At 48.9% G+C, this 13534-nt stretch overlaps 1 protein-coding gene across 6 annotated transcripts in view; it reads left to right on the forward strand.

The window, feature by feature from the left end:
* The window catches only part of LOC119954359 (protein AF-10-like), a 182639-nt gene that overhangs the window by 125570 nt on the left and 43535 nt on the right, over window positions 1–13534 (forward strand). For all 6 annotated transcript variants that reach the window (XM_038779541.1, XM_038779535.1, XM_038779536.1 and 3 more), the window contains 2 exons: window positions 1046–1215; window positions 11470–11587. In XM_038779541.1, coding sequence (XP_038635469.1) covers window positions 1046–1215; window positions 11470–11587 — 288 coding nt within the window. The remainder of the gene's footprint in view (window positions 1–1045; window positions 1216–11469; window positions 11588–13534) is intronic.

Genomic DNA, 13534 nt, shown 5'->3' on the forward strand with positions numbered 1-13534 from the left:
GTTGGTATTAGTCCTACGCTGTGTCTCATGACAAAATAGCTCGGCACCAGACGGGTCTGTGTAGACCAGGACCTGAGCTGCTGCTCAACCCTGCATTCCCCCTGCATTAATCTAGCCTATAGAAACTGAACTCTATACCACCCTCCCCTTGACTCATCCCATCTCCTCTTTTCAAACTTAGTGCTCCTTGAGGCAGGGATGGAATAGTCACAAATCCTCTTGCTTTGAAGAGTTTCACGTCAGGTAGTGAATTCACCAGCTGAGCCTTGGGGAGCAGATCCTGAACGGATTTGGGGACACGTTATCTTTAGATCTTGGTGCACTGTGGAGTGATTCTGAGAATCTCCCTTTCCCTAAATAGCCAGTTCCCAATCCCGGCCAGGCTGCTGTGGGTGGCGAGGGAGCCACAGATTGGAAGCAAGGGACATTCTCACCGGGAAGGAGAGGCGATTGGAGGGTGAGTCGCTGACACCTCGGGGCACTGACCATTCGATAAATACTGAGCAGTAATTCTTTGAAGACCTGGGAGGCAGGTGGCAAGTTAAAATGGCCCGTCTTCCGAAACTAGGAACAGCAGCAGAGGGGCAGCCAGGTGAGCGGTGAAACGAAAAGAGTCCCAGCACCCCACATTGTTCTTTATTCGTCCCCCAGCAAGCACACGTCATTAGGGAGAGGCGTTTTCCATTTTGTGAAGCGGATAGGTTTGTGATTAAGGCCCTCCATGAAATTCTATCTCTGGCAAATCAAAAACCAAATTGCAATATAGGTTATAATGGAGCAACAGCCTTATTCCAGCACATTGATCCCCCTGTCTTCCTATTCAAACATCAAATAAGCTCCTCCTCAAGCCAGCCTGCCTCCGAACCCGAACCACAATCCCACATGGAATTAGTAAAGTGACTGCCCTAATCTAACAGAGCTATTTTTGAGTGGGGGTTGGTTTGGACGTCAACGGCAGTGGTTTCACCTGTGTTGGGTTTGATCCAAGGCTGTTCTATTGTTACCAGCAGATGCCAACTTCTGATACTTTCCTTTGCCCTGACAGGTGTCTATGCGAATAAGGAAATTCCCTTGTCTCTGAGTGGTGGAATGTTGGGAACTGGATGCAGCACGCCACTCTCCTCCAACATCCTCCCCCATCACCGTATGATGCACCTCAGCCGACCGTCGATGCCTGGGAGCATGACAGCTACTGCCTCCATCAGCTCCTCACAGGTAAGACCCTTACTCCGACAAAACTATCGTCAGGTTTCCACTCTCTCCTCGTGGGTTGGTCCCCGAGGTGTCAGCTGTGGCTCAGCGGGTAGCACTCTCACCTCTGGGTCAGAAGGCTGTGGGGTGAAGCCCCACTCCAGAGAGTCGGGCAGAAAATCCAGGCTGGCACTACCAGTGTAGTACTGAAGGAGTGCAGCACTGTTGGTGGTACAGTACTGTCTTTCAAGGTGAGACATTAAACTGTCAGCTAGGCACAAAATACCCCCGGCGCTATTTTGAAAAAAGCAAATGGAAATTCTCTCTATTGCTTGATCCAACATTGGTCCCACAACCAGCCCTGAAACAATTCGGCTGGTCATTATCATATTGCTGTTTGTGGGAGCTACCTGTGCACAGGTTAGCCGCTGTGTTTTCTACATTGCATCAATGACTATACTTTAAGAAGGACTTGGCACCAGGAAACAGAATCATAGAAACTTACAGCATGGAAAGAGGTCAATCAGCCCATTGTTTATCAACAAGTAGCCATCAGCCTAATCCAACCTTTCTGGCTTTTTGTCCGTGGCCTTGTCCGTTATGGCTCTATTCACATACTTTTTAAATGTTGTGAGGGTCTCTACCACCCTTTCAAGTAGTGAGTTCCACATTCCTACCACCCTAGGGGTTTAAAAAATCCACTTGGAATCACCTCAAAACCTCCTACCTCTTGGCCTGAATCTATGTCCCCTGGTTATGGACCCTTCAACCAAGCCCCATAGACCCCACGTAATTGTACACACTTTTATCAGGTCTCCCCTTACCCTCTTTACTTTCAATGGAAAGAACCCTCGTCTACCAAACTTTCCTCATCAGTAAATATTCTCCAGCCAGGGAACATCCTTGTGAATCTCTCCTGTTCCCTCTCTAGGACAATAGCACCTTTTCTCTTGTTATATTCAGAAGATTAAATGTTTTTGGAATCTGTTCGAAAATTGACAGGTAGCAAAAATACACAGCAACCATTTTATCAACAATGTCTCTCACAAACTGGGGAGAGGGGTGTGACTGATGGGGCGATTTAGTAAGGATGTTGGGAGAGGGAAGGGTGTTGGCTAGAACCCTTGGAGATCTTCCTGCTCATCAGTTAGTTTAGAATCACGAGCTTTCGGAGCACAGCTCCTTCCTCAATCCTGAAGGAGCTGTGCTCGGAAATCTAGTGATTCGAAACCAACCTGTTGGACTTTAACCCAGGGTTACAAGACTTCTTACTGTGCCCACCCCAGTCCAACGCCGGCATCTCCACATCATCAGTTTAGTGCCATTATATGTTCAATTTCTCAGAACAAGGGACCCCCCCGCTGTTGTTAACCTCCCCAAGTAAGCTGGGGGAGAATGAGATTAAACAACCCACCCAGCAATCTAGGCTCTGCATGAATAGGACACTGGTGAATGAACTCCGATTGTGGGATCGTATGCAGTGATGGAGAAAACTACCCTGAAAAGGCAACATTTACGCTTACTCGCCTCAGAAGTCAACAATTAATTTTCCTCTTCATTTATCTGAGAGTTCCCCTCTGTAGCCTAGTTAACCTTTACCCCTCGATCAACATCACTAAATAAGCAAGTTGTCTGCTCATTTACTTCAATGATGTGGAATGTTGTGGAACCTTGCTGTATGCCACATGAAATGAAATGAAAATTGCTTATTGTCACAAGTAGCCTTCAAATGAAGTTACTGTGAAAAGCCCCTAGTCACCATATTCCGGCACCTGTTCTCAGGGCCGGTTTTAAGCCTATTTGACCAATTTCATCAAATTGGGCCCCGCACCAGCGGCGACAGAGTTACCGTTTGAAGCCTTTTCTGTATTCTAAGAGGAACTATAGGGTAGTTTTTACTTTTGGGAAACGCACCGCATTACCGTCGACAAATCCTTCAGCCCTGCGCCGCCAAATCCTTCCGCCCGGGTAAGTAAGTTTCAAAATTTTAGTATATCAAGCATTTCATGTTTTATTTTGGTTAAAGACGAGCATACTACACGAAATATAAACATACATAAATTTTTACTTTTGTAGAGTAGGGGCCCCGCCATCACTTTTCTAATTGGGCCCGCAATTCCTAGCACCGGCCCTGCCTGTTCTGGGAGGCTGGTACGGGAATTGAACCGTGCTGCTGGCCTGCCTTGGTCTGCTTTCAAAACCAGCGATTTAGCCCTGTGCTAAACATGACTGCCACATTACAAGAGTGGCTACCCTTTCATAGTGCTTCAGTGGCTGTGAAGTGCTTTGGGGTGTCATTGGGCTGTGAAAGGTGCTATACAAATGCATGTTTTCCTTTTTAAGGCCAAGTCCTGTACTGTTCAACTCTGTGGTAAGTAGCTCTGGACAGCTGTTTTCAGCCAGTTCGAGATCAGAGATGGAGCTATGAAGAAGTTCCCCAAACATCCGAATGTTGTAACGTTTTGTGCCATCATTTCAAAGCCAGAACAGAGTCCAGTGAGGATTTTAATGGGTTGGAGAGGTGCAGGAGGTGGAGAATAGGATGAGCTGGGTCAGTGTATGGAGCGCCACCAACTGGTTAAATTAAGCTGTGGTTCAGGATCTGCACAGCAGCTGTCATTTCAATGCATGACCCCAGGCCTGACCTGCCTCAAAATCACTATTAACCCGTAATTTGCTGAGAAGCGAAAATGCACGGATTGCGAAAGGCAATTTGGGCAATAAATTGCAATGCGGCAGCATGGTGGCGCAGTGGGTTAGCCCTGCTGCCTCACGGCGCCGAGGTCCCAGGTTCAATCCCGGCTCTGGGTCACTGTCCGTGTGGAGGTTGCACATTCTCCCCGTGTTTGCGTGGGTTTCGCCCCCACAACCCAAAGATGTGCAGGTTAGGTGGATTTGCCACGCTAAGTTGCCACTTAATTGGAAAAAATGAATTGGGCACTCTAAATTTATATAAAATAAAGAATAAGTTGCAATACACTCTCGAGTTGCGAAGAATGAAAGAACCATAGAATTTACAGTACAGAAGGAGGCCATTCGGCCCATCGAGTCTGCACCTGCCCTTGGAAAGAGCACCCTGCCTAAGCCCACGCTTCCACCCTACCCCCGTAACCCAGTTGCCCCACCTCTGTTTGAAGCACACATGATACTGAGAGGGCTTTGTCCCCTGGCTGGGGAATCTCAAACACAGTTTCAGGATAAGGAAATATCATTTGGGACAGAGATGGGGAGAAATTACATCACCCAAAGGGTTGTGAATCTTTGGTATTCTCCACACCAGAGGGTTGTGTTCATTCCATTGTTGGGACATTTAAGGCTGGGGGGGGGGGGGGGGCACGACACCGACAGATGTTTAGCCCCTCAGAGAGTTCATGTGGGGAGCAGGCGGGAAAGTGGAGCTGAAACCCATGATCAGCCGTGATGGTATTGCATGGTGGAGCAGTTCGATGGGCTGAATGGCCGGCTCCTGCTGTTTTTCACCTTGTTGTATGCCCATTAACACAAGTGTCCACAGTTCAAGGTCAAGAACAAGACCGTTTGCTGCAGAGAGAACCCCCCTTTACCGGACCCCCAAACACAAAACAACACCCCTAACTACGTGATTCTGCTATTTACCTTGCTGCAATTGTCAGTTATCACATCACAAATTAATTAGTGAAAAAGGAGTTAATTGACCCAAAATAATAAAGTTGTATAAATCATTTTAAAGGTACGCCCATTTGAATTCTGTGTGTTTTAAAACTTGTTCAGTCGGGGCTCAGTTGGCAGCGCTTGAGTCAGGCGGTTGAGGGATTGCCGCACTGTCAGAGGGTCAGTACTGAGGGAGTGTCGCACTGTCAGAGGGTCAGAACTGAGGGAGTGTCGCACTGTCAGAGGGTCAGAACTGAGGGAGTGCCGCACTGTCAGAGGGTCAGAACTGAGGGAGTGTCGCACTGTCAGAGGGTCAGAACTGAGGGAGTGCCGCACTGTCAGAGGGTCAGTACTGAGGGAGTGCCGCACTGTCAGGGGGTCAGTACTGAGGGAGTGCCGCACTGTCAGAGGGTCAGTACTGAGGGAGTGCTGCACTGTCAGAGGGTCAGTACTGAGGGAGTGCTGCACTGTCAGAGGGTCAGTACTGAGGGAGTGCTGCACTGTCAGAGGGTCAGTACTGAGGGAGTGCCGCACTGTCATAGGGTCAGTACTGAGGGAGTGCTGCACTGTCAGAGGGTCAGTACTGAGGGAGCGCTGCACTGTCAGAGGGTCAGTACTGAGGGAGCGCTGCACTGTCAGAGGGTCAGTACTGAGGGAGTGCTGCACTGTCAGAGGGTCAGTACTGAGGGAGTGCTGCACTGTCAGAGGGTCAGTACTGAGGGAGTGCTGCACTGTCAGGGGGTCAGTACTGAGGTAGTGCCGCACTGTCAGAGGGTCAGTACTGAGGGAGTGCCGCACTGTCAGAGGGTCAGTACTGAGGGAGTGCCGCACTGTCAGAGGGTGAGTACTGAGGGAGTGCCGCACTGTCATAGGGTCAGTACTGAGGGATTGCCGCACTGTCAGAGGGTCAGTACTGAGGGAGAGCTGCACTGTCAGAGAATCAGTGCTGAGGGAGTGCTGCACTGTCAGAGAATCAGTGCTGAGGGAGCGCTGCACTGTCAGAGGGTCAGTGCTGAGGGAGTGCTGCACTGTCAGAGGGTCAGTGCTGAGGGAGTGCTGCACTGTCAGAGGGTCAGTACTGAGGGAGTGCTGCCCTGTCAGAGGGTCAGTACTGAGGGAGTGCTGCACTGTCAGAGAATCAGTGCTGAGGGAGCGCTGCACTGCCAGAGATACCATCTTCTGGGTGAGAATTTAAACAAGGCCCAATCTGCTCTCTCAGGTTCCACCTGGTGGCCTGACCGATATTTATTCCTGTGCAAATATAAAGAGAAACAATGAAGGAAGTAATCTACTGAAATGTAGGAAATACGACAGCCAATATGCTCACAGCAAGCTCTTCCTCACAGCATTGAAGTATTTACCAGATAATCTCTTTTGTTGAGAGCCAATATTGAACAGGGCTCTGGAGAGAATCTGCTGCAGTTCTTTGAAATATTTGAACGAGTGCCGTAGGATCTTTTATATCCATCTGAGAGCTTTCACAACTGATTCAAAAGACGGTATCCTCAGCAATGTAGCACTCCCTCATTACTGCACCGGGAATGTCGGCTGGAATCATGTGGTCCCAGTCTCTAACTCACAGTCAGAATTGCTGCAGCCAATCTGGCAACTTTGCTCTTAAAATTCGGTCCAGAACCTTAAAAATGTGACCTGTCTGTCCAAATGGGATCAAGTTTTGGGATTGTCTGTTGGCTACTGTTAACTCTACTATTACTGAATCCAAGAAAAAGCAAACATTAACGTGTTGCCCTACGTTTACAACATTGGCTGCCTGTCACAAGCGGAATGCAGGAACATAAAGAGAAAACATACAGCAGGTCAGACAGCAACTGAGCCAGGAGAAAGCTCAGAGACTTTTGGAGTCAACTGGAATAAATTCAAGACTTTTGTAAATATAAATTTAGAATACCCAGTTCTTTTTTTCCCGATTAAGGGCCAATCCACCTCCCCTGCACACCTTTTTGGGTTGTGGGGTGAGACCCATGCAGACACGGGGAGAATGTGCAAACTCCACACGGACAGTGGGCCGGGATCGAACCCAGTGCAGCACTTCCTCAGTACTGACCATCTGACAGTGCAGCACTCCCTCAGTACTGACCCTCTGACAGTGCAGCACTCCCTCAGTACTGACCCTCTGACAGTGCAGCACTCCCTCAGTACTGACCCTCTGACAGTGCAGCACTCCCTCAGTACTGACCCCCTGACAGTGCAGCACTCCCTCAGTACTGACCCTCTGACAGTGCAGCACTCCCTCAGTACTGACCCTCTGACAGTGCAGCACTCCCTCAGTACTGACCCTCTGACAGTGCAGCACTCCCTCAGTACTGACCCTCTGACAGTGCGGCACTCCCACAGTACTGACCCTCTGACAGTGCAGCACTCCCTCAGTACTGACCCTCTGACAGTGCTCGGCGCTGTGAGGCAGCAGTGCTAATCACCGCGCTGCCCCAGAAATTCAAGAGTTAACAATTTTTGGGGGCGGGAGGTCAGAATTGGGAGAGCCACGGTTTCTTGATCTCTGGTGCCTTCAGAACTGTCTGCAGTGTAAAGTGTTGCTAACCCATGTACTGTTTAAAAGAAAACGCCACAATGTCCATGGAATAAACTTGGGTGATTTGCAGCAGACTTGCAGAGAGAGAGAAAGCAGCCCCCGCACACAGCAAGAAGTGTGCAATTGTCCTTCGACCTGCTGCTCCGTTTAAAGAGGTGTTGGACAGGAAATGATGAGATGTGGTTGCAGTTTGTAAAGTAGCCCGATGCAGACTCCTCGGAGGAGTTTGTAAAACACAGTTTTAAAATAAAAGGCCTTCTCGAGCATCTGGAAGCCATTTACAAGTCGGGGAGAGCTTGCGGGCTCCTTTAGCATTTTATGGTGCTTTAGCTTGAATGAGTATCAAGGACACTGTGGTGACTAGTCCATAACTTCACTCTGGGCTTGTGAGGCTGGGTCAAACAACAACGTGCACGCATAGAGAGAGATTTTCCATGACCCTCAGGGACAGTTCGACGTGCTTCACAACCAAAGAAGTACTTTTGAAATGCAGTTACTGTTGTAATGCAGAAAGTGCAGCATCTTAATTAGTGCACAGCAAGCTCCCACACAGGCAGCAACGTGATAACAACCAGATATTCTGTTTTTGTAATGTTGATTGAGGGATAAGCAGTGGCCAAGAACACCAAGGTGAACTCCCCTTCACGATAATCCCTGGGACCTTTCCTCTTGACCTATGAGGAATGTCAGGGAATCGGTTTAAATTCCCATTCGGAAGACCATGGGGGCGATTCTCCGAGCCCCGCGCCAGGCCAGAGAATTGGTGCAACCACGGCATGACGCCGGCGTACGATTCTCCCATGGTGCGAAGAATCGGCGCCATTTGCGCCTACGCGTTTGACGCGGCACAGGCTGCTGGAATCGCCGATTCTCCGACCTGGATGGGCCGAGCGGCCGCATGGATACGACAGAGTCCCGCCGGCGCCGTTCACCCCTGGTCGCTGCCGGCGGGAACTCTGCGTGAAGCGTTGGGGGGGGGGGCAGCCTGTGGGGGTGGGGTGGGGAAGCGATCCTTCATCGGGGGGCCTCCGATGCGGCCTCTTTTCCTCCCCCCCCCCCCCCGGGCCTACTTTGTGGCACAGCTGGCCCCTGAACACTGACGTCATGCTGAGTCGGGGCCTGCGCGCTGAAGAAGTTCCCCGCGCATGCGCAGCTTGGGGCAGCCCAACTGTGCATGCGCGGGTTGGCGAGGCGCCCATTTGGTGCCGGGAAGGAAGGCTGGAGCAGTGTGAACCAGTGTCAGAATCAGTCGTCCCCGTGCCCGTTTTGCGCCGTCGTGAAACGCGACGGTGTTCACGACGCGTGAACACTTGGGGTCCATTTGGGAGAATCGCCCCCCCATACCTCCGACAGTGTAGCACTCCCTCGGTACTGCGCGAGAGTGTCAGCCGTGAGTTTTGTGCTCAAATCTCTGCTATGGTGGTTAAATTTGGAACCTCCTGACTCGGCTGTGAGTGCTGCCAACTGAGCGATGGCTGACAGTGTGGAGTAACAATGTGGAGTAACAATGTGGAGTAACAAGGAAAAGAACAGGAAGGTCTCATGGCCAACATTCATCCATGGTTGGTTAACGATGGTTAATATCATCGTAAGTCAATTAGATATTTGTTGCAATGGTTGTTTTGTGGTATGTACTGCATGCAAATTAGCAGCCTAGATAACTTTTGAAATGATTGGACTTCAAAAATAATTATTTGTGGATTGTTTTGGGAAATCCGAAAAGGCACGAGACGAATGCAAATAACTTATTCTGCTGCAAAACTGACAATCTCAAGTTTGTTAAGGCATTCTGTGAAGAAGATTGGTTTAGAGATGGACAAATGCGCTCACGCAGACGTAAACACATTCATCTACAGTGATCATGTTGGGAGGAATGTTCCAGATACTGACATGCAACCACATACACGTGTTGTTTGGTTTATTTTGAATATTTTCCAGTTTATGATGCTGAACCTACTTGTGGGCCTGTGAGAAGGAGAGAGCAATGCACTGCGTCAATTTCTCATACCTGGAAAATCCTCCCGTCTGCTTAAAGATTTAGGCTAGGTGGGAAACAGCCTTTTTGTGGGCAATAATCGGCCACGTGAGGACCTCAGTTGCCCCCCACCCCCCGCCCCAGTTCGTATTATTTTGAATTTGTGATTCTGGAGTATCTGGGATTTTCCGTGGCAGCGTTGAGGATCACATTCTTTGATGCCATTAATTTTTCCTCGAAAATGGCAACTGGATGGACTCGCTTTTTGGAGACTAAACTTTGGCCTGGGTCTTGAGAATTTTTTTCTAATGATTGGAATTCCGTGAAATCTTGGCTTGGCAATAGCGTGCTGAGATACGGCAACTTGGGAAAGTAATGCGATAGATAGCTTTATCGATGAAAGCCAGTCTGGAGAAACTGGCTCCAGTTGCATTTACATAGCAACTTTCAACTGGCAGTGTTGAGGGACGGATTAAACCAAACCCGAGCTTGGGTTCTGAATGGTCGCGCCTCGCTCTCGATTTTGTTTCCTTTCCTGATGAAATTGGGTGGGCTGCTACATTAGGCTGGTTACTATTTCTGCCGTATATCATTCTGCGCTTTACACTTAGTTTTGACACCAGCCGTTCCAGTGCCAACTCCCTGCCTGCAAGTAATAGGCAATCCTGTTGGAATATAAATCAGATCTCCAATTGGTGGCCTTGTCCATTTTGTTTTAACATGCAGCCAGTGCACAGAATTTATTTACACGTTTATAGCAGAGTCAGATTTATAACCTGTTTTTATGTAGCTTGTGCAAGTGTGTTTTATTTTTATTGGGAGCTACTGAACATGCGGATGAGAGACTGCTGCAGAGGGGGATACCTTTGATTGGGAACAATCCATTATTTACAAGGGAGTCTGTCCCAAACCTGGCTCTTAAAAACAAAGTGTAGTCTCGCCGTCAAGGTTCCACTTAAAAGTCAAACTAAATGAAACTCGCTATAAACGAACTAATCAATTCTCAGCACACTTCCCCCAATTTAAAACCGAGACATAAGCGAACAGTTACTACTTCTGATACTTGCCTCATGCAGTGGCTCGGGCAGTAACTGGGGCCACGGGTCAGATAATTGGCTTCAGTGCTGCTGGCCACGAGACTGGGGTGATTTAATCTTGCTCCTCATCATTAACCAGCAACCAGCAAGGGAGGGATCGCGACTGGAGGGGGCTACAGTCATGTAGCCGACTGATAACTGTCTCAAACTGCATATTAAAGAATGGCTATTTAGATGCCCCATAGCCCCCGCCCTCGATGAGGGGAGGAATCATTAATGTTAAGATTTATTTCTCTCAATTTCAATCACGTTTTTTGTCCAGGTCATCACGGGCGGTTTTAGATCAACCACAACAGCGTGTCAAGTGATGAAAGGAAAGGCCGTCTCCAAACTACTTGGGAGACTTTTGGGCGACCAAGTAGATTATTTGTTTTATTGTCTGTGTTCAGTCCATGTATCTATAAGGGGGCTTTTCCGTTATTTGAAAAGGAGGAATGTGCAGGGCTACGCGGAGAATCGGTGGGGGAGTGGCGCTCGGCGAGCAGCGAGTTTGGAGGCCTGGCGCAGAGACACGATGTCCCGTGATAATTCTGTGATGCTTTTTCAAAATGTATAAAATGGTGGCAGGATTTGGAGAGACCTCAAACTTGCTCCACAGAGACGTTTAGTGGCCAGAGATTGCAACTGCACTGCGATGGTCGACAAAACAAAAATTAAATGGGAATTTTTGATGCAGCAATTTTACGGTCGAATATGTTGGCATAAAAAATATGGTGAGGAACCCTGAGCAGGGGGGTAATTTTTATCAACTGGAAATGTGTGGCCGACACAAGATTACAAATGTCTAGGTTTTTCAGCACTTGCAATGGAAGCGTACCCGATGGAAAATATTGTCTTCTGTGTCTCTGTGGGTCTCCTTTAGAGGAGAATGAAGGTTGGAAGAGCTTTATGGAAGATGTATAGAGAGGGAGAGAGCTCCCTGTGGGGTGAGTTCTTCTATATAGCAAAAGTAAAAGGAGATGTTTCAACACTGTCTTTAACTTGACGTTGTCACACGGTAACGCTGTAATGCTTTTTTTATGCAGGTGTTTTCTTTACCTGGTTCATCGTATAATCTTACTCCTTCCAATGTCTTTGGAGGACCGATTACCCCTGGTTCATCCATTACTTCGTTGCTAAACCCGGTGGAAAGCAGTCAAACAGGTTGGTGGAAATCACGTTGGCTCAGTGATTAGCACTGCTGCCTCACAGCGGAAGGGACCCGGGTTCAGTTCCAGCCTTGGTGACTGTCTGTGCGGAGTCTGCACAATCTACCCATGTCTGTGTGGGTTTCCTCCGGGTGCTCCGGTTTTCTCCCAAAGTCCAAAGTTGTGCGGTTAGGTGGATTGGCCATGCTAAAATTGCCCGTAGTGTCCAAGGTGTGCAAGTTAGGTGGGTTTTGGGGATAGGGAAGGGGAGTGGGCCGAGGCAAGGTGCACTTTCAGAGGGTCGGTACAGGCTCGATGGACTGAATGGCCTCCTGCATGGTGGGGCATGTGGTGGTGGGTGCATCGGGGGGGGGTGCTGTGTGTAGTTATGGGGGGTGCGTGTAGTGAGGGGTCACTTGGTTGAGGGACTGGGAAATGCAACTAAAATCAGTGCTGGAAATGCTCAGCCGGTTTGATGACACCTGTGAAGAGAGAAACAGAGTTAATGTTTTCAGTCAAATATTACTCCTCTTCTGAGCTGCCTGGGCCCATTAGTGGCACAATCGCCTCCCTTTAACCCTCCACCTCCCCCCTCACCCCATTCACCAAAAACTGCCCCATACGGACTGCTGAGTATGACGGACTGCCCATCGTCCCAGCAGTGCCCGTTGCTCCCAGTAGAGCTGAGTGGGATTACAGAGCTGCTGTCCATCCAATGCTCTGCCAACTCTCTCAGGCAGAGAGGAGGAGAGTGGAAGTCCCGCTTCCAACCACTTGGGATCGTGGGTGGACAGCCCATCAACTGTGGAGACTACGGAGTCCCATTAAATCCAGTCCTTTGGAGCGGAATTATCCAAACGACATCAGTCACAAAACGTTCAGACGGCTCGGTTATGTTCATGGTTGTAGTTCCTATTTTGTGGTTCTTCTCTTTGAATTTTATAGGCCTGGAGGTTTGGAAAAGATTAATTTGTGAATAAATCCTAAATCGGAACATCTGTTGTTGTCAGGCAGGAGCCAAAGATCTCTGACGCTTGGATAGTGGTGTTGTGGTAAAGTCACTGAATGGGTAAAGACCTACAACAATGTGCAAGCTACTCTCTGAAACAGCCTCGCCAAGGGCAATAAGGAATGGGCAACAAATGCTGGGCCTTGCCAGCCACACCGACATTACATGAAATAATTTTAACAAACACTCATCATAACACAAATTTAATCTTTAGATACAGTTACAGGGATACAGAGGGCAGCTTAATAGGGTGGCGAAAAAGGCAAAAGACCTGCCTTTATCGATCGAGGCATAGATTACAAAAGCTGGGAAGTCATGTTGGGCTGTCTCAGCAGGCCTGACAGCATCTTGTGGAGAAGGGAGCTAACGTTCCGAGTCTGGATGACTCTCTGTCAAAGTGGGTCATGTTGGAGTTGTATAAAAATTTGATGGGGCCACAGCTGGCGTAATGTGTCCAATTCTGGTCACCACGTTATAGGATTGGAGGATGTGATTGCGCGGAACGGGGTGTAGAGGAGAGTCACCAGGATGTTTCCTGGGATAGAACGGTTAAGTTCTGAAGACAGACTTGGGTTGTTTTCGCGGAAGTAAAGAAAACTAATGGGGGAATCTGATCGAGGTGGACAAGATTATGAGGGGCATGATCAGGGTGGATAGGGAGCAGCTGTTCCATTTAGTTGAAGGGTCAGTCACGAGGGGGCACAAGTTCAAGGTGAGGGGCAGGAGGTTGAGGGGGGATGTGAGGGGAAACTTTATTACCCAGAGGGTGGTGACAGTCTGGAACACACTGCCTGAGAGGGTGGTAGAGGCGGATTGCCTCACATCCTTTAAAAAGTACCTGGATGAGCACTTGGCACTTCAATTAATTGGCTTTCCCTCTCTCTGCCCTTCATCATTGGCAGCACGGTAGCATGGTGGTTAGCATAAATGCTTCACAGCTCCAGGGTCTCGGGT

This window comes from Scyliorhinus canicula, chromosome 19 (assembly GCF_902713615.1).
Source record: "Scyliorhinus canicula chromosome 19, sScyCan1.1, whole genome shotgun sequence".
NCBI classification, from domain to species: Eukaryota; Metazoa; Chordata; class Chondrichthyes; order Carcharhiniformes; family Scyliorhinidae; genus Scyliorhinus; species Scyliorhinus canicula.